This window comes from Armigeres subalbatus, chromosome 2 (genome assembly GCF_024139115.2).
Source record: "Armigeres subalbatus isolate Guangzhou_Male chromosome 2, GZ_Asu_2, whole genome shotgun sequence".
NCBI classification, from domain to species: domain Eukaryota; kingdom Metazoa; phylum Arthropoda; class Insecta; order Diptera; family Culicidae; genus Armigeres; species Armigeres subalbatus.
In genome coordinates, this window is record NC_085140.1 from 461,998,392 (window position 1) to 462,019,691 (window position 21,300).

General features: G+C 43.1%; 2 protein-coding genes across 4 annotated transcripts; one reads left to right on the forward strand and one right to left on the reverse strand.

Moving 5' to 3' along the window:
- Nucleotides 1–1,126: 1,126 nt before the first annotated feature.
- LOC134218338 (KIF-binding protein-like) lies at nt 1,127–3,142 on the forward strand. Its single transcript, XM_062697276.1, has 2 exons — nt 1,127–2,565; nt 2,625–3,142. The coding sequence occupies exons 1-2, from the start codon at nt 1,256–1,258 to the stop codon at nt 3,088–3,090; spliced, it is 1,776 nt and encodes a 591-aa protein (XP_062553260.1). The 5' UTR covers nt 1,127–1,255; the 3' UTR covers nt 3,091–3,142.
- Nucleotides 3,143–14,042: 10,900 nt separating this feature from the next.
- Nucleotides 14,043–18,297, reverse strand: LOC134213873 (major facilitator superfamily domain-containing protein 1-like). Of its 3 annotated transcripts, none has more exons than XM_062693308.1 (8): nt 18,111–18,297; nt 17,939–18,054; nt 17,032–17,303; nt 16,643–16,919; nt 15,842–16,576; nt 15,672–15,784; nt 15,506–15,605; nt 14,043–14,627 (listed from the first exon to the last, which is right to left on the reverse strand). In XM_062693308.1, exons 3-8 carry the CDS (start codon nt 17,246–17,248, stop codon nt 14,444–14,446), a joined length of 1,626 nt encoding a protein of 541 aa, XP_062549292.1. In that variant the 5' UTR covers nt 17,249–17,303; nt 17,939–18,054; nt 18,111–18,297; the 3' UTR covers nt 14,043–14,443. The 3 variants fall into 3 exon arrangements, with proteins under 3 accessions (XP_062549292.1, XP_062549293.1, XP_062549295.1); XM_062693309.1 differs by having other exon boundaries at nt 17,939–18,061; XM_062693311.1 differs by lacking the exon at nt 14,043–14,627 and adding an exon at nt 15,192–15,429 and having other exon boundaries at nt 18,111–18,296.
- Between the last annotated feature and the right edge of the window lie 3,003 nt (nt 18,298–21,300).

Sequence of the window (21,300 nt, forward strand, 5' to 3'; positions counted from 1 at the left end):
TTTTCACAGTCATAGATCCTAAATTTGATGTTTAAAATCAATTTTAAAAGTTGTTGGAAGTTTAACAGCTCGCCCCATAGTAAAATCCAGCTAGAGGTGTTCAATACACGAAAGAATTAGGGTTTTCGAAATTGATTTATAATAGTTCACGTGGATTTATGTCCGGTTTTTATAATAGATTCAAGATATGTAATAATCTCAATACCCCTATAAAAACCTAATTTTAAAACGAAATAAGAAATTTTTACGGATTTTTTTCAGTGTGGCTTAACTTGTTCGAGAATGACAGACTTTCATCGTAACAACCCTACACTGTTAGATGACTTTACCCATTAATGGGTACTGTGTTATTGTTGATATTATTCCCACCGTGAAAAATTCACCCATTTTCTTGCAAAAGTGCCACTACCCATTTTAATGAGTAGTGGCGCTTTTTGAAGAAAATGGGTGAATTTTTCACGGTGGGAATAATATCAACAATAACACAGTACCCATTAATGGGTAAAGTCATCTAACCGTGTAAAGGTGTAAATTGACTTTTCTTCATGCGGTGTAATGTTCCTTTCGACCAAATGAACCAACGTAGACTTTGAAAAAAAAAAACGTCACAGTTTAATGCTGTCCATCGGTTAGATCAGACAACCCAAAATGAAGTTCAAACAACTCAAAATTAAGTTCATTTCACTTAATTTGGACCGTTGGTGGGGGAAGCCAATTTTGAGTTGGATGGCCCAACTCGGATTTGAGTAGTTTCCGTTTGATGCCGTGTGAAAAAGTACCTAAATATTAAGTTGTTTTCACCTAATGTTAAGTTCAAATAGGTTTAAACAACCTAAATTTGAGTTCAACCCCTTTAACCTAGCGTTGGCTTCCCCCATCGAACTGCTATCGTTGGGTGGTTTTCTTTCTCTGTTTTTGACATCAAAGGATGGAATGAAAGAGATGCCAGATCGAAAACAACTCAAAATTTGGGTTGTTTGATCTACCCGTGCAATGAGCAGCTCGAAGTAGCTCGAAGTTGTTCCCGTCCTGCTCGTTCTTTTTTGTCAACAAACGGGCATGAGCAGGACAGGGAGAAACTTCGAGCTACTTCAAGCTCTCATTGGACAGCACTTTTGTTTTTATTTTGATTCCTTTTCCACCACCCACTCTGTACTTGGAACCTCATATTTCCACCCGGTGGTGAGCGACATCAGTATCGATTGTTGTGTCGTATTTTAGTCCAATTTTATTGATCAAACGAAAAGTTTTAACAATGGGCATCACCAAGGAAAGTTTATCCGACATTCGAGAGGATTTCGAAAAGGCACATAAAAAAATCGACGAGGACAGCAAGAATGATCCACCGACAGAGCCGTTCCGCTCGCATTACGCTGCTCGTGACATTCTGCAGAATGTGCTGCGAAAGTTGAAGAACCTACGGGAAAGTCTGGATCAGGGTTCTGATGCCGAGCTGACCGTAAGATGCATACTGGCGAATGTTTTGAAAGACGTAGGTCGGATTTCGATATTTACGGAAGAGCTCAGCAACGGAGAGTTGGCGTTGAAAGAAGCGCTGGAACTGGTGCACGAGGATAAAGAGAGCGCTTCCGGGGTCAATGCAGCAATTGAAGTGTTCAATCAGCTCGGAATATTGTATTGCAATCGTGGAAACTTCGAGGACTCGAAAACAGTCTTAGATCAAGCAACAGAATGCTATAAATCTGTAAGAGATAAAGAGGAATTTGAACCACTGACTATTTCGGATTTGTTTGGAACAAAGGATGAAATTGAGAAAGGTAAAGGGATGTTACTGTTGGAGAAGAACCACACCTTGACATTGTACTACTTGGCCCAGGTGTACGGTTATTTGGAAGACTTGGTCAAGTCAGCCCACTTTTGCCATATGACGCTGAAGCGACAGCTGGATTACAATGATTATGAGCACGTCGATTGGGCACTGAATGCGGCCACTCTTTCTCAATACTATTTTCCGAAGAACTATTTAAGCCAATCAAGACATCTTCTAGCAGCAGCTTCCTACATGCTGGATCGCTTTGAAGAGGAAGTAATTCCCAAGGAAACAAATCCAACTGCAAAGACTGAAAAGATCGAAACTCACAAGCACCGATCGGCGGATGTTGCCCGGTGTTGGGCCAAGTATGCAATCCATATCTTGGCCACCAGCAAGGAAAGACTATGTGAGGATGATGCGGAAGAAGGTGCTGAATTTCCAAAATCAAGTACCCTTAGCCCAGTTAAGGAAATTGATCGGTTTATTGGTCTCCAAGGGTTGTCGGTTTATGAGGATCAGATAACGGACGAGTTTTGTTTGACGCTTGAAGATGCCAAGTTGGTTTTGCTAAACGGGTTGAGCTGGCTCAATAAAGCTAAAGAGTACTACACGAAAGAAACGGAAGCATCTCAGTACGCGAAGATAATGCAGGACATTGCATCGTTGTACAAACATTTGGCATTTTTCGATGATAACGACGATAACCAATGCAAACTGTACAAAAGATGCGTGGATCAATTGGAGGAGCTCGATGAGGTGTTGAACGCCACGTACTATCAAACAATTTGCAGGTAGGCTTATATGTCACAACGATGAATCGCGACTCAACTAGTTTCCTTTCCATTTTCAGAGAAATATGGTACGAACTTGGGCTGACGTACTCAAAAATGTTGGACTTAAAGCTGAGCAAACTGGAAGCACTAACGGCCAACGAACGACCTTCGCCGCATGCTTTGAACAAAATTAACAAACTTTGCGAGAAAAGCATCGCCAAGTTTCAGAAATTCCTCGAGTCCTACAAAGTTCCGCTCGACACGCTGGAGATTCCGGAAGGAATCGACGAGGCGGAACTGCAACCGGTCTTTTTCGCCTTCTTTCACATCGGGCGGTTGTACTACAAAGTGATCACCCCGGACAAGAAGATGCAGCTCGCCAACGTGCAGAACAGCTTCCGGTACTATCACCACTTTGTGAAGAACTGCGAGCAGGTCGAGTCCGTCGGGGCGCACTTCAAGGCCGAGATGGGTGTCTGCAAGGAGATGAACGCACTGCTGCCGCTGAAAATTAAGAAACTGAAGAACGAATTGAACGAATGAAGGCATTTGAAGTGTGACATGAATGAATAAAGCCGTTGCTCGTTTAACGAGACATGATTTACCTCAGTTTTATTTCACATCCATAATATTAATAATAATAAAGCATAGTTTGTATGTTCTGTTATTATCTTTTCGAGCAACTTTACAGTTATGTTCAACATTTCATTCTCTCGGTTAGTGGATAAAATTTGGCAATCAGTACAACATTTTATCGTAGGCATATTCTGTATATGTAGTATGTTCATTATTTTTTGCAGGTGAGATATGTTTAAGTAAGAGATTTTATTATTTTTCATCTCAGGTGCAATATATTTTACACATTTAAATACATATTTTGGAATTATTTATAATGGATCAACTACGAAGGTCGAAACACATTTAACTAACAAGGCTTCTGGGCATACTTGTGAGTACACAGCCCATGACAATTCAGATATTCGACGGATGTCTAAGGCATTCGCTCGGCCACGACAGGCTCAACCGGATGTTCCCAACTGGAGACTGGATATATGTTCAGGAGCTGCCTCCAAAGATGCATGGACGACCCTGATCGCTGGAAACGGCAGAAATTGGTTCTATTATCTAATAAGCCCGGGAGACCATTCGGCATATACAGACCAATCTGCCTACTTGACACAGCTGGAAAGTTGCTAGAGAGGATTACTATGTCTGAAATTCGATTTGTGCAGTTGCACAACATGTGAAAGATTTAGTTTAGAAAATGTATTGGAGGGTAACCATTTCCTTCGGTGGGATTTGATCCCACGAAACTAGTACGCTAGGAGGTGCTTTCCCTATTAAGCTACGAAGGACCTTCGGTGTCCTCCGCAGCTCAAGAGGCTGCAGATAACATCAAATTTCCAACATCAGGCACGTAGCCGAACTCTCGCAATCTGTTTTTAAAACCAACTCTTTCACACGTATTGTTTTTGCGCAACCGAGTAGGACGATTATGGTGCGGAGAGCAAAACGATCGGCCGGTCACCGAAATTTTGTTCTGCTTTGTGCGGGTAAATTGAGTAAATTGATCACAAAGTGAAAATTTAGTTCGCATCCAGAGTTGTGTAGTGCGGTCAAAACTAAAATAATTAGCGATCGTTCGATTTTGTTTTTTTTTAACCGTTTCCTTCCCATGGTAGCTGTAGAGCTCCATCAAATTTTGCACCTTCCAATATTCATCGATTTATTTCAACAACAAAAAGCAGTATTTGGCACAACTTTATGGTTTCATTAGACTGCAAATATAATCAATTTTGAGTAAAAATAGTGAAACTATTGAAAACAATCAAGTAACTATTGATTTACAATCAAAAACTTTTTTTTTGTTTTCCACTAATTTAAGCTATGCCAAATAACTTTTGTTCTAGCATTTTTTTCATAGATGATTCCTTCCTATTCTTTGTAAAAAGTCGTGGGAAAGAGAGGGTTAATCAAACTACACGCTATAGGTACACGGCAGACCGTTTACCAAAACGAACCCGGCCACACTCCCTACCCCATATATCCAACATCCCAGTTGTAGCGTCATGGACCATAATGAACAATATAAAGAAAAGCAGAAACAAAAAAAGACGAAAGTAATTATTTTGAAATTATTGAAACAAATTTCAATTGATAAATTGAAGTTTTATCGATTAAAAAAAACGACCGCCCATTGTTACTGTGCGAGGTCCCTTATTGCTATACACGTCATTCATGGCGAGCCGATGAAAAAAAAAGAAGAAGATTACTGCCTATAAAACTGCATGCACTGCAGAGCATCGAGGAGAATTACGACGAACGTCAACGAGAGCACATCGTAGGAGCGCTAGAAGGAAGCAGTCGAACCGAGCCATCCCGACCCATCTGCAAGAAGCAGCAGCCGGCAAGCCAGCCGGATCGTAGCTCATTCAACGAGCGCTACTGCAGTGAGTTTTTAAGAGTTTCCTCACTGCAGTAGACGTCAAACCAAGGCGCATCAAGTGAAGCAGCCGGCAAGCCAGCCGAATCGGAGCAGCAGGCGGCAAACCAGCCGAACGGGGCGCATCCAGCCCAGCAGTCGGTAAGCCAGCCGAATCGAAGCAGCAGCCGGCAAGCCAGCCGGATCGTAGCTCATTCCACGAGCAGCCGGCAAGCCAGCCGAATCGAAGCAGCAGCCGGCAAGCCAGCCGGATCGTAGCTCATTCCACGAGCAGCCGGCAAGCCAGCCCAATCGAAGCAGCAGCCGGCAAGCCAGCCGAACGGGGCGCATCCAGCCCAGCAGTCGGTAAGCCAGCCGAATCAAAGCAGCAGTCGGCAAGCCAGCCGAACCGAAGCTCATCCGTCGAGCCATTCCGACCCAGCAGCAACCGGCAAGTCCACCGATCGGGGCGCATCCAGCCCTGCAGTCGGCAAGCCAGCCGAACCAAAGCTCATCCGTCGAGCCATTCTATCAGCAAGAAGCAGCAGCCGGCAAGCCAGCCGGATCGTAGCTTGTCCCACGAGCGCTACTGCAGTGAGTTTTTAAGAGTTTCCTCACTGCAGTAGACGTCAAACAGCCAGCGAATCGAGGCGCATCCAGCCCAGCAGTCGGTAAGCCAGCCGAATCGAAGCAGCAGTCGGCAAGCCAGCCGAACCGAAGCTCATCCGTCGAGCCATTCCGACCCATCAGCAAGAAGCAGCAGCCGGACCGAGCACGAATATGCAGAGCATGGAGATGTCAGAGGACGGTCGCGACACCAGTGATTTTTCGTGGAAGTGCAGATGACTCGTCGGCTTCTATCAAAGCGAGTATCCCGTCAACAATTTCCTACCTATTCCTTAATTGACCTACATTCGGACACGGCCGGCGCTGGTATTGCTTATTTTTGGGTCACCAGTCCTCACATATGAAAGTTGATGTTAGTCCTGAACTTCATCTATTGGTTCTCTGTGTAATTACAACTGACCTAACAATAACGGAGTAGCAACCATGGGCAGTCAATTATGCTCATGGTCATGCTCGTGCTCAATGCCAACCGAGAAGGTTGATCATTTAGTTATGTCTGGTATCCACACACAGCTTCATCAGCAACTGCGCTCAATGAAGTAGGATTATGTGATCGTACCATTATGGTCGGCAGATCCCATCCCGACCACTCGCTTTAAAGCTGGATTCGGGCGCAAGTGACTATTTGGTAAACGTAAACACGTTTTTCCAGTCGATCGAAAGGCTGCCGTACCCGGTGATCATAAATGTGGGCAAGGATGGCGAAGGAAGAGGGCGTGATCAATGGCTACAGCAACCTCGGCGTGTTCTTGAATGTGTAGAAGGTGCTATACACCTTCGCGACAACCTGCTGTCGATGAAAAAGTTGGTAGCTGCTGGTGCTTTTTTTTTTTTTTTTTTTGTGTCTTTATTAAGGAGACTTTCAGCCCGAGGCTGGCTCGTCTCCGGAGCTGCTGGTGCTGTTACAAAATATATTTTAGTTACCAGATTTTCACTTCGGTTCCCTTTGTTCTGCTGTCCGAAACATGTGTGGCACCTAACTGTCAAATCCTTCATTGGCATTTAGATCCCCTATCCTCGCCAGCAAAACATGTTCCGACGACGACAGCGACAATCTTTATCTGGTAACTAAAATATCTTTTGCTGTTACACAAGGGTAAAGCGGTGCTGAAGAAGAATGGCAATATCATCGCTACCGCTCCGATGAAAGGCAACCTGTACGAGTTTGATATCAAGGTGAGTATCTCAACTGCTAACCTTTGCCAAGTGAACAAAAAAAAAATCTGTGACATCGTAGCCTGGGGCATCTCGGCCAAGGAGTAATGGCCAAAATCGTGCAGAAGATAGCCACTGGCCACAGACCGAGACTTGACTACTCCGGTGGCCTAACTAACGACAATCAGAATCGTCCTGACAGTAGGCGTTCACCAGGGCTTCATCTTCCATCAGATGGACGCGAAGCCCCTTTCCTTTTCTACATCATTGCTCCGGACGGTGTAACGGCAGCAACCGGGTGTTTTCTAATGATGTATACAGTGCGGTGTCATGATGCTAACTGTTTATTTCAAGAGGACTTATACAAAGATAATGCAAATAGAACATCCCCTTCTTCTAATAAATCGAATTTACATAAATCATTGTAATTATGTAAAACAAAATCCGAAAATCTCGCAGGCCTTCGTTTTACTCGCGTAGATCTTTCCTTGAAAAAGTTTTTCTGTCACTCCCTCTATTGACTGCTCATTCTTGTGATCGATCACAGGATCTTCCTCCCGATTGTCAGTTGCTGCTTCCTCTTCATAGTTGTGTGTGGGTTTCTTATAATCGCATCTTTTGAAGACATGACTTGCAGCTGACGTTGCTTCGTTCCACGTTTCCTGCGATGTCTTCTTCCGTCTCGAGTCTCCAAACCGTAGGACATATCCGGGAACTTTCTAAATAGAGCGGCTTTCTCCCACTCTGCGGTTATATTTGGTCTTCGCTGGATAAATACATTGTCTCCTTTACATAGCTCCGGTAGTTCTCTTGCCTTGACTATTTGACGTTTTTCTGTTATTTTCTGCTTAACCTGTGTCGCCTTCGGTGGTTGTAACTTGTTCGTAATTAAAGGAATCTCACTTCGCGTATCTCATGAAAAAAAGTCGCTGATTGGAACTCGATCCTACGGCGTTAGATGTATTCCTATGCTGTAATAAGTCCTTTCAGAAATCCGTTCCACTCTTTGAACATTTCCGGAACAACTGTTTCATAAATATCTTGGCTGTGCATATGCACAGCACATGTTTCGAAATGGACAAATTGAAATGAAATTTGCGAACAGAATCCACGTGTCTTGGAGGGACTCGAACCCTCAACCTCCTACTCTATGGTGATGAACCTGGGAGAACGCGCGCAGGACATAATTCTACCGGCTCCGGATCTCCAGGCAATCCAGGAGGAGATTGGCCGGCTGAAACACAACAAAGCCCCAGGTGTTGACCAACTACCAGGAGAGCTATTCAAACACCCTAGGCATTTTTTGCCGTATGCTGGGCATTTTTCCTTCTCCTTTTTGTGCTTACCTCCACAATAACGACACGAGTTTTCCAGTTTCGTTGTTTTCGTAATTTTGTATGCTTCACGTGACGTTTCACCAGAACCTTTCGGATTCACCATTTGCTCGTACATTCGGGTTGAAATTTATTCTCAATTTGCTGGCACTCCTTCATCTTTTTCAGCATTTTTGCCAGTGAAATATTCCATGCTTGCAAAAGTTCTTTCCGTACTTGGTGGTCGTGAATATCGGCAATGATCCTATCTTTGAGATGTTCCTCCTTCTGTTCTTCGCTATAACCACACGAGGCCACTTTGTTCTTCAGACGTTTCACAAAACCATCTATTTTTTCGTCGTCGCGTTGACAAATTGTGTTGAATTCGGCTCGCTTAACTCGCTTATGTCGCTTTGGAACCAAGTGTTCTTCAATTTTTTCAATATTGTTGTTGTTTGGCTTTTTTCCTGTGCTGTGATTCCAAGCTCCTCCACTAGTATTACTTACTATTGGTTTCGTTTGTTTCCAATACAGCATGCATAAAATAGCAAACAATCACATTTCTAGTTGTGCTAGATGTGTAGAGTGCAATGCTACGTTTCCGACGCGTTCCGCATTTACCGCGAAAATGAAAGAGAGCGTAAGGTCAATAAAACGGTAACAGATCTTTCTCAACCGACTATACTGCAAAGCATCTCCGGTAATCTCAATTGGGACGATAATTCAGTGTAAGCAAAAGAGATCACCAAATCAATCGCCGAAATGATTGTATTGGATCACCAGTCATTGTCCATGGTTCAGGATCATGGGTTTTTGCGACTAATGGTTAAACTTCAGGCGAAGTACAGGTTTATTTAAAAATAAGAATAAATCAAATTTCAATTATTAAACTCTACTGACCTTAAAGGTTCCTAGTAGGAAACACTTCACGTCCGTAGTATTACCGGCGATGTACGAAAAGTGCAAGAAAGCAATTAGTGACGATTTACAATTGGAAATTGGTTACATCTCGTTCACGACAGATATTTGGTCGTCTCCGAACAACAAAGCTGTGATTAGCTTGACTGCGCATTGGTTCGATGAAAGGGCTGCCAATATGCAGCACGCCATACTGAATCGGGCTGTTCATCGTATTTTACGTGACAATGCGGCCAATATGCTGAAGGGATTGGATGACGCTGAATTACCAAACGTTGGATGTTTCATTCACACTCGTCAGTTGGTCGTGCTCGAGGGTTTGGTATGCAAAAGGTCATCAAAGATTCAATTACGAAATCGCGGTAACTCATTTTAACCATTCCCCGTTGGCCTGTAATAAATTGCTTGAAATTCAAGAAAAGTATGATTTGCCACAAAGGAAGCTTGTGCAAGACGTCCGTACATGTTGGAATTCTTCGTATTACATGTTGGAACGCATGCATGACCAAAGACCTGCGGTAACCTACTATGCGGGGGAAGTGTCCACTGTGAAGAATTTGACGGAATATGAATGGAACATTACCAGTCGCCTTCTTGAATTGCTGAGACCTTTCGAGGAAATTACCCGAATTATAAGCTCTGATGATTCGTGCATTTCCGAAGTGCAACGCTCAGGCTCTTTTTGGAAAAAACCTATCAACGATCACAAAGGAATGGAACCTACAAAAGAAACCTTATTGCGAAGTTTGAATACTCGGTTCAAACACATTTTTGATGAAAATGTGTTCACCTTCGCTACAGTTCTAGATCCCCGTTTCAAACTCAGTTTCATTCCTGAAAGCTATGGTCATGCTCTGATTGATCGTATTTTTTTACCTGGAGCGGGGCGTCACATGTGCAGATCCCAAGCGGCTCTCGTGGCTCCCAAGAAGACATCCGAATCAATCTACGTGGCCAATGCAGCGGAGATTCCTGTGGCGGCTGTTGGAAGCGTGAAGCTCGAAGCCGAAGTGGAAGGTACGTACACCGATCTCGATATATATATATACGTGCTATGTGTTCCAGACCTTGCAATCAATCTTCTGTCCGTGAGCGAAATCTGCAAGAAAGGATACCGCGTTACGTTCACTGACAAGGCCTGTGAGGTGGTGCACGCGTCCAAGGGGAACGTTATCGCGACGGCACGAGAGAAAGATGGCCTGTACAAGTTAAATCTCGCTGCACAGAACAATTCGTTTGTCGCAAAATCCTGTGGCAATTTGGAGTTGTGGCATCGACGACTAGCGCATCTCCACATCGACAGCGTCAAGCGGTTGACATCGATAGTGACTGGTATGGACATTAGTGGTACCACTATGCAGGGTTGTGTACCGTGTGCGGAAGGCAAACGCCGAAAGCTTCCATTCAAGTCAAGTGGAGTTCGAGCGAAGGAAGTGCTAGAGCTAATCCACTCGGACCTGTGTGGACCAATGGAGAAGGCGTTACATGGCGGTAGCAAGTATTGGGTCACGTTCATTGACGATGCTACCAGGATGACGTTCGCTTATTTCCTCAAATCCAAGGCGGATGCGTTCAGTGCGTTTGAAGAGTCCAAGGCCTACATTGAAAACCAGATGGGGAAGAAGATCAAATGTTTGCGAACCGACAATGGACAGGAGTATCTGGGTAAGCAGTTTCAAACATTCCTGAAGAAGAGCGGAATACGGCACGAGAGGACGGTACCGTACAATCCACAACAGAACGGATCTTCGGAGAGGATGAAAACAGCATCGCGCTCCCGACACATTCCAAAGAAGATGTTCGTCTGCAACAGATTTCTGAGCACAGTGACTGGGAGCGCTCAGTCGGAGGCAAATATATCACAGCTTCCATTAGAAACAGCAAACCTTCGGAGTGGAATTGTGCACAGAGTCAAGACGATCCAGAAACCGTTCGGGAAGCGCTGGGACGGTCCGATCGAGATCGAAGCGATCGAAGCGATGGAGAGCGAGATGAGTGCATTAAGCGAAAACGGCACATGGCGTATGGTCGACCTACCCCCAGGGCGGAAAGCGTTGAAGAGCAAATGGGTCTTCAAGGTCAAGACGAATGCGGATGGTTCCATTGGGCAGTACAAGGCGCGACTTGTGATCAAGGGTTGCTGGCAAGTAAAAGGCGTAAACTATACGGTACGGACACCTACTCGCCCGTCGTTCGCTACGCAACGGTGCGTTACCTACTTGCACTGGTGGCGAAGTTGGATCTGGTGGTGCATCAAATGGACGCAGTAACTGCCTACCTGCAGGGCAATTTGGACGATGAAGAGATTTTCATGGAACAACCGAAAGAGTTCCGTGATGATCGAGCACCGACGAAGGTTTGCAGGCTACAGAAGGCGCTGTACGGTCTGAAACAGGCCAGCAGAGTATGGAACCGGAAGCTGAACACGAAGCTCAAGCAAATGGGTTTCAAGCAATCGAAGCATGACACGTGCGTCTACTATCGGGTGGTGGCAGGAAATGTCGTCATCATTGCCATATACGTGGACGATTTCCTGATTCTCTCGAAAGATCTCAGTTGGTAGACCAGATCAAGCAGCAACTATGTACGGAATTCAAGATGAAGGATCTGGGACCGGTCAAGCAGGTGCTGGGATTGCGTGTGACCAGATCGGAAGGCGTTGTGGCAATTGACCAGGTACAGTACATCGACAAGTATGGCTCTGTCAACGGCAACTCAAGAGGCCATGTGGTGTAGAAGCTTCCTGCATGAGCTTCACGGGACGAACGGTGCTTTGGTGATCCATTGCGATAACAAGAGTGCCATCAACCTGGCAGAACGTGAAGTTGGCTACTCGGCACGTAGCAAGCATATCGACATAAGACATCACTACGTACGGGAGCAAGTCGAAGACAAAACCATCAAGTTGGTCTTCGTAGCATCTGAACTTCAAGCGGCGGACATTCTAACAAAATCTGAAGCATACCGAAGACAGGAAGAAGCTAGGTGTTATATAACTTTACGCTTAAGGGGGGATGTTAGCAAAGTAAGCGTTGCGTTTTTAAAAAGATAATAAACTGTAAGCTCTTTCCCTGACCAGTCGAGTTTTTTCTCTGCTATCACCAAGTTTTACCAATTTTACTTAAATCATGTCAAACGACGTCATTTATTTACTTTTTAAAACTTTTCATCTGATATTCGGCTATTATTCGGCATATTCGGCCGAATATTAACTTTTATTATTCGGCAAACCGAATATTCGGCAAAATTGAAATTTTGCTTTTATTCGGCCCGAATATTGCCTTTCTACTGTCGGGTACATGGGGCGTTCCCAGCAAGATTAGTCGACCGTACGCTTTGAAGCGAGTGGTGCGATACTTGAGCGGGACAAAAACACTTTATCTTGAATACCAGAGGAACAGCGAAGCAGCAGCGCTCTTCGGCTTTGCTTACACCGATTGGGCAGCCGATTATAGGACCGAAAGTCGGTAAGGGGGTTCGTCTACAAGATCAAACATCAAAAAGCAATCCACCGTATCGTTGTCGTCAAGCGAAGCGAAATATGTCGCTCTTAATGCAGCAGCGCTCTGTCGCCGTATGGATCAGTGGCGTCTTGGAAGATCTGCATGTTTCTGCCAACCCGGTGACCATTTTCGAGTGCAATCGTAGCTATGTGTGGGTGGCTAAAAACCTGGAGAACAAAAGAACCAAACACATCGACGTGAAGCATCACTTCATCCGGGATCTGATCGAGAGAGGAACGCTGAACGTCGCACCCATCAACTCTGTTCACGAAGACTCTATTTATTAGTTATCAGACTAAGGCCGGAGTGGCCTGTGCAGTGCATAAAAGTCTTCTCTATTCAGCTCAGTCCATGGCTGTACGTCGCCAACCACGCAGTCTGCGGAGGGTCCGCAAATCGTCTTTCAATTGATCGATCCACCATGTTTGCTGTGCACCTCGCCTTCTTCGGATTACTGTCCGACATTCTGGCTATGTGCCCGGCCCACGAAGACTCTGGTAGTTACTCAATTTCAAATGCTGACATCAAAGCTAGGAATATCGGATTGAGAGGGGGTGAACAGGCTTGTAAAATGTCATCTGCATGTCATTTGACTAATTTGTTCATAACTTTCTTTAGAAGCAAAATTTCTTCCATAATTTTGAATGTACTCATAACGCTTGAGTAGGGTTATATTTTTGTCCAAGGGTACATTGCTCTAAGTATAACATCAAAGGCTGGAGAGTGAAAACTCTCCAAAATGTCACGTGTCATTTGACATAATGTCATTTGAATGACATTTTGCCTCCCACGCCCCAGATTACATATTTACAGCAAAGTCTCGTTAGACAAAGTTGTAGGCCCATTTAACCGCTATAAAATCGTCATACAACATGAATTGATAGCTAGCTTCTGAAAAAAGTTCTTAAAAAAATATACAAACGAATGCAAATGACATTTTACAACACTGGGGGTGAAAACATGTAAAAAAACAAAGTAACCTGGGACTGCCGAGACCCGCATTGAACGTCGTTGTCAGGATTCCAACAAACAACCGAGCCGTCGAGGTAGCCATAGCAACCAATAAACAACCAGAGGGTATAAAAGTGAAAGTTTTCAACCATGCTGGTTCAATTCCTTACCAACCAAGTTATGGTTATTCCAAATAAACCTAGTTCTAACCGTGTTAAATCCGTGTTTCTCTGATACAAGTTATACAAGAAATTTAGTTTGTGCAACGCTAATTAAAGTTTTCAGCATTTCATGAACAAGATTTTAGGTGACTTGGACTTCGACGATATCTGCTTCGGTTCGAAATCCCCAGAAGACCATAGAGAAAACCTACGATTTGTTTGAGCGATTGTTTCTACAACTATCTTGTTGACTCATATTTCTGATTTTTTATTCGAATACTCCTGTACAACTTTGTTTGTGTTTCGACCTTCAATAGAAAATCCCATGCTTGACACATTAACATTCTCACTGACCACCTGTGGAATAAGTCTTCATGATGCACCCTTTAGAATAAATGGTTATTTCATACTAACAATTAGATAACACCTGCACACACTTTATAAATTCTTTAATTTGTATGTGAAGTCTTTGTGTTTGTTTAACAATTAAACTAGTAAAATAATCACCATTTATAAAAATACACTTTCATGAATTTGAATTCTTCGTACCTTATATAATCACTTCCTGGAATACTTTCTGACACGATGCGATGTTATCAATTGATTAACTTCTCATACCTAAATATTCTATTACTTGCAATATTTGATTACTATTCCTATCTGTTCCTACGTAACTTGTGCTCTGATGCAAGTTTCACAAAAATACATGCAGACGAAAATAGATCACATAAACAATAAACACAAAATTTTGTCTAATCCTAAAAAAAGATTATAACGGAAGTAAATTACTTGTTTTCTCTGCCACTGAACGACTGAACACTACAAGAATACTCTGCCTACCAAGTCCTACTGTATCAGTGGTTCCGAATCGCTATGACCGGGCCCGTCCAGCACGCGACTTACAAACCGATTACGAATCGATTCGGATTCCACGGTTGGCTGCTCTTCCGGCTGCAGATCGGCATTGAGCGAACCCTCCGAACTAACCGGCTGCACTCCTGCTAGTGTGCTGTTGGCATCCTCGATAAGACTGCAATTATGGGGAAACATTACTTAGCGATCAGTACGATCGGAGTCTGAATCTACGACGGATTGGAAGCTTTCGCTTATTCCGGGCATCATTTCTTCAAGATCTTCAAGGTCAATTGAGGGGCTCTTCATGCTAGAGAGGAGCAGATTAAGAGTGACATTTGAAGGGCATTTAAAAAGTAATTTTCTATATGATATGAGAATTGTCCTCCCATTTCCATTTAACAATCGTCTCAGGTGAGAAAGCCGAAACGAACAATTTAAACATTTTATTTAAAATCTTTATTTTAGCGTTTAGTTTAGCGATCGTAGTCTTTCCTAGATCAAAGGCTACAAAGTAGATCATGGTTTTGAATTCGAATGAAAAGTTTGGGATTTGGGTTGAGGGATTGGAATCCACAACCTCAGCATAGACTCATCAACAAAAGCTTTTGTTTCGATGGGTTTCTTGATACTGGCAGTTTTTCAATAGTGTGATATACCAAGTAAAAATGTATGAATTCGATATGATGATTGAAAAATCGAGTGTATTGTATTTGATGACATACAAACAAAGGTTCAAAAATTATTTTTAAATTTTATTTAAATTTTTTTTTTCCACTAATTATGGTATATAAATTTTATCACATAATATCCATGCAATCTACATTTATGTTTGTACAAAAATATACATCTTCGACTAACGATTTTGATTCTGTCACGTTCTACCCGCCTCACCCCAATAACAACAACAGCGAAAAGAACGAATATTTCGCAGCCATTTTCCAAACCGGATCCCTCACAAACTTTGATACTCGCCCACTCTGGATAAAAATTCAACAAATGTTACATTAGTCATACCCATCGCACCCACATTGAAAAGAAAATATTTTTACTTACGTTTTGCTGGCTAGCAAATCACGCTCTGCTGGCGACATGTTAAGCACTCCATTGTTGCTGGAATTGTACAACCAAATGACGATGGTTGCTATCAGGGAAACTGTAACAAACAAACAACCACGGTTAAGCAGAATTGAATGAAAGGAATAAGTATGTTTTAGCTTACCAACCAACCAACCAATGAAAAATATTTCCAGCATGAAGTAGCCACCTTGGTCGACGATCAAACCCGAGAACATTGAAATAACTGCTAATCCTAGATTTTGCACCGATTGGCAACTGTGTGATAGAGAAACATTAATTAGAGTAAAATAATTGATGCTGTTACAGACTTACATTCCATATGCCGTTCCCAGCTGGTATTCTGGGACAATCAGCGCCACCAGAGGCCACAGACTGCTGGCCAACATTGAATATGCCATTCCCATCGTAACCATTGCAATATAAGGATTATAAAAGGTGAACGCCAGCAGACCATGCGCAAACATGGTGACCACAATCGACAGAAACACCCAAAGCACATTCCGTCCGGTCCGGTCGACAATCAATCCGAAGATAGGGCTCGCAACGCCGGCCACAATGTAAACGATCGAGTTGACGGTATTGGCATCCTCAGGGGAGAAACCAAACTTGCGCATGAAAAATACTTTTCCCAACGCGATGAATGGGAATATTGCCACGTAGTACGCAACGCAGATGATTGTCACCATCCAGAATGTGATCTTGAAAGTACTAATGTCGGATAGTTTGGCCACTTCTCCATTCGGTGGGTTATCGTTGCGTCGCAATATCTTAGCGGCTCGCTTGTCCATCCATCCCAGGACCAGTGCACACAGCATCGACATGACACAGGTAAGAGTTGCTATCAGAAGGACAACGCCCATACATTGGTGACCTTCATAGCCGATGCTTCGAACATAATTGTAAACTGGCACCATGACGAGAAAGTTCACGGTGCTACCGACACGAGCGAATGATAACTGCAACCCAAAGACCATGTTCAGTTCCTTTCCTTTGAACCATAATACCGCGTAGTTGTTCTGTGCGACGGCCAACGATTCGGCGCCAATTCTAGAAACATGAATAAGAATGGGAAAATTTTACTCTGAGATTTTTTTTTCAAATAATGTCACTTACCCAAAAAGAAATCGTCCCAGAATCATCAGCCAAAATTGGTTTATCATTCCGCCGGTGGCAAAGATGAGTTGGCCGATCAGCAGTATGAACATGTAGATTATGGTTCCTAACCGAATTCCGAATACCCGGTCAATGAGAAAACCTCCGATAAAGCAGAGAATGACATTTGGCCACGAGTAGATTGAGTAGAGCCACACAAACTGTGACGTCGTGAGATCCAGGTCGGACTTGAACTTGTCCTGCAGTGCGCCCGGGTTATCATAGCAAAAGTACGATCCTGTGCCACGCGTCGCATTGAATTGAAGGACGAAGAGCAAATTAATTAATCGTTCATTTAAGAAATTCCACAAAAATCGGAGATAGCCAATTTACAAACAAATGACACTTACCGAATCCTACCAGACACATCAAGATCAGCGCCATAAACCGGTGCAAAGCGGAACTGGGGTTGCAACAAGCGCTGGTACCGCAACCAGACCTTCCCTGGCTCAGCTCGTCGTCATCGCTTTGGCGCAGAATTCTCGATCCCGCCGTCGGTTCCTCGCTGTCCGTATCCTGCTGAAGGATGGGTCTTCGCGCTTCATCCTCATCGTACAGTCTCGGCATTCCTTTCAATCACAACGACTGGTCAGACGTATGCTGAAGACTCAAATATATCGCCCTATCGAACAGAAGGAAAAGTAAAACACAATACACGAACATCAAGCTTTACAATGGAGAAAAGCGTTTGAACGATGCGGGCTGCATGAAGCGAGTGTAATAATTATTCTTAATGATCACCACGAAGTTTTATTCTATACGTGTTATGTGTGAAATAATCGCGACCAACGATGATTCAATCGCCCCACATAAAACGTGACACACAGTGCCATCCTGATTTTGTCAGCCCTCGGTTGCCAAAAACCGATTGGATATTCGAGAATTCCTTGGTATTTTTCGATTTCTTTCGTAATTTTAAAAACGACATAATGTTTAGTAGCCGAGATTCAATTATGTCGCAAGATATTCAAAGTACTGTACCATCTGGAAAAATATGCTGCCACATTTGGAACAAGGCAAAAGCGGGAAGCTGATGTACGAGCATCATTAGCGAATAACTTCTAATCTATATGAATGTGAAATGAATGCAAACGTAAGATTTTGACCAGCATTGAACCTAACGCAAATACAAGAGCAGATTAATTTATTCGAATCGACTGTCTAAAAGTATTGCGACGCTGACGATCACCATCTGCTGATAAGGCAGTTCCACCCCTTTTGGTCTTTTTCCCATGAGCAAAAATTATCAACACTCACCGTCTTGAAGTGACCGATTTTGATTTGGACACCGAAATTTCCTTTGTTGGCTTTTGTTGTTTTGTCTCCTGACGCTGTTCCCGGGGTCAAAAAGATTGACTCATCCAGCAAAAAATCTGGAAACTAAATTGTCTCTAATATCCACTGCAAAGACGCAATCAATGCAAAATACCTTGATTCTATTGAACGGCACTGCACTTTTTTCTCCAAAAAATAACTTTTGTGTAAAAATGGTAAGCGTAAACAAACAAAAATTGATTATTCTAATCTTTGAATGCTAATCGATGACGACGCGAATCAAATTAATGTCACCAGCAGACTGATTGATTGGAGGTTGGAGCTGCTTCTGCATATGGAACTGGAGGCAAAGAAGCAACGAAAGAAAGCAAAATGCAACATAAAAAAGCGAAAACCTCAATAAAAAGAAAATAAAATGCGGGTACACATACGATTGCTCGAAAACTTTTTACACCGCATGGACGGGGTGAATAAAACGAATCTCGCTTAACTTTTCAAAAGGACCTAAGTATTGCGAGAAGATTGAAAAATTCGAACCGTGGTCCGACGGTCGACTGAGGAAAGCTGTTCCGCAAACGTCAAATCACTTGTTGCACGGTAAAAAAATTTGATTTATTTTTTCGGTGTGAATGTTGATTATTAAAATCAACGGGAATATGCAACTTTAAACGAGTGTTACATGCCGCTATATTTTTTAAACAAGTTTTATGATACTTTGAAGGCATTTTGTCATTTATTTATGTGATTTTGAAACATTTTAGATTTCTCGAATATTCTTGATATCAAGAAATATCAACACTTTTCGTACAGTGCATGCCATTTTGAAGTTTTCGACACTCAGTCTGCTTCTTCTTCTTTGCTCCGCAAAATTAGATTTTTTTCTCTTTTCTCGCAATAACAATTTCAGAAAAATCGAGTTCAATAGACTAACGCAAAATGAACTCCCCCAAGAAATTATGACGTTTGAGCGGGTCGCAGAATGAACGCAAAATGAACTTTTGTTCGAGTAGACGACCCGCTCAAATGTCAAAAACCATCGGAGGAGTGAATTCGATGAACCCCTGCATAAGTCTATGTTGCAAATAATTACGTTTATACCAATCTAAATGCTACATGAACACTTGCCCTAATATTATACCAGGGGACTGAAGAGAAGGCTAATACGCCTACCCACCATCCATTCAATATGACGTACAATGTTTTTGTTTTAATTTCGTTTAATTCATGATAACAATGCTTGGGAAGTATCGACGGGCTATTTTTTGACACAAAAAAGCCATGCAAACACAAAAAGATGTACCTCAACTAATTGCAAGTTTTCGCCAGGAGAAGTTAAATGCCGATAATTAGCACTTACTGCGTACGAACCAAACACCCAAAATGAGCAGCTGAATTCGGGTATACCACCCAGAAACTGGGTACCAAAAACAGAAGTACCAAAAACGATGTTGGGTAGAGTGCCATTGTACCGCGGATGACAGGCGTTACATGCGCAAACTTGATAGTTTAAAAAAAGGCTAAAACATGTATTTCGCTTTTGCATGTTTCCGCAGGCCCAATAAGCTGCCTTTAAAAACAACCATTACGAACGACATAGAAGATAATACGACTCGATACAATGCGCCAACGACCTAGGCGACGAATGAAGGATCCCGATTGGAAGCTTGGGACATGGAACTGCAGGTCGCTAAGCTTCACTGGTTGCAACAGAATAATCTACGATGAATTACATACCCGCAACTTTAATGTCGTAGCGCTGCAAGAAAATGTGCTGGACAAGACAGAAAGTGTGGAATATCGGGCATCGAGCGACAGCACCACCAACGAGCTGGGAACCGGCTTCATACAGACAAAAAACAAACATGGTTTTACGGAATGTTTTGCACTTTCAAATTGAAAAGTGCTCCGTTTCCTTAAAAATAAAAGTTTAATTGCTCGAAGTCAAAACTATTTTTTTTTTATTTGGAAGTTTTTTCTCGTGTTTCCAGTGTAAAAATTAAAAGTTCTTCAAGTTCATCAAAATTAAGGAATTGTCAAATCACTCAACGACTAACTAACAAAGCCCCTGGAGTTGCCCAACTACCAGGAGAGCTGTTTAAACACGGTGGTGAGGCACTGGCTAGAGCGCTGCACTGATCAACAGCAGCTATCGGTGAACATGCAGTGGATATTTGTCGATTTGTAATTCTGTCTGCAGTGGTGATCTCCAGGTGTACCGGTACGGAAGGCTGTGTAGATGCTGTGGATGGCCATATTCTTGGAGGCATCGAAATCAATTAATCGTAGGCCGTTTTCCTTCGTCAGCCGGTGAGCGCTGAACTTCCCAATAGTCGGTCTAAACTTCTCCTTTTAGCCAAACTGAGCGTTCAAATCTCCTATATCGTTTTTTTACGCCGTGGCTTGGGCAGCTGTCGTAGTCACGTTCCAGCTGCGCGTAGAATGCGTCCTTATCATCAACAGTGCTTCTGGAGGAGGGCTATGGCCGTTGATTCTGCGGAAAATTTGTCTTCAACTCCGAAAATTGAAAATGTAATTGGATTTGTAAGGCTACGACACCGACCTTTGATCCTCAAGCTGCACATTCTCTCGTTGATCGGCCACCACCCGATCACGCGCGTTTGCATATCGCCCATCACTATGAAAGATGTTCCCAGCTCGTGTGTGCTGCCGCAGCTCTGATATGATTACCTCTAAACGTTCGCACCATTGATCCCTTCCAACAAACCTTCTGCAGCGCAACGATGCCGAATCCACGGTCCTTGAGCACATCGGCGAGTATGCGTCTGCTCCCGATGAAGTTGAGAGATTTGCAGTTCCACGAACCGAGTTTCCAATCGCTAGTCCCTTTTCGTTGCAGTGGTCTTCGCCAATTGTTCCGGTCCGTACACTGCCAAAAATATCTATATAAGATATATGTGTCGCCGTTATAAATGCTTGAAATAGCTCCATATAATCGATATAGAACCACACATAAATTAAATAATTGCTAATTCGAGACCACACATAAAGTTTATTTGGATATACAGTGAACGTTCGCTAATTGGGTTTTTTCTAGTTGGGGCGCTTTTTAGTTGGGGGTTCGATAATTGGGGCGAAACCCAATTAAAAAGCAGTTAAACGTCAGAATGTGATGTCAAAAACGCGTTGGCGTCTTGTTTCCGTGTTTGGCGGGATCGATATTTTCTGGCGCGTAAAATTTTCTTTTGTTCAATGCAAAAAGTAAACAACATTGACGCTTGTCAAAGTGCCCCAATTAGCGAACGGCATTCGCTAGTTGGGGTGAGGTCGTGCCCCAATTAGCGAACGATCACTGTATATATTTTATTAGCAGTTCGCGTGGAAAA

Bases quoted from the DNA above. Each gene is read 5' to 3' on its own strand.
- LOC134218338 (XM_062697276.1), top strand. From the start codon at position 1,256: ATGGGCATCACCAAGGAAAGTTTATCCGACATTCGAGAGGATTTCGAA. The intron at 2,566-2,624 runs GTAGGCTTATAT...TTCCATTTTCAG, and splicing joins TACTATCAAACAATTTGCAG to AGAAATATGGTACGAACTTG.
- LOC134213873 (XM_062693308.1), bottom strand. From the start codon at position 17,248: ATGCCGAGACTGTACGATGAGGATGAAGCGCGAAGACCCATCCTTCAG. The intron at 15,785-15,841 runs GTAAGTCTGTAA...TCTATCACACAG, and splicing joins CTGGGAACGGCATATGGAAT to TTGCCAATCGGTGCAAAATC. The intron at 15,606-15,671 runs GTAAGCTAAAAC...TGTTTGTTACAG, and splicing joins TTTCATTGGTTGGTTGGTTG to TTTCCCTGATAGCAACCATC.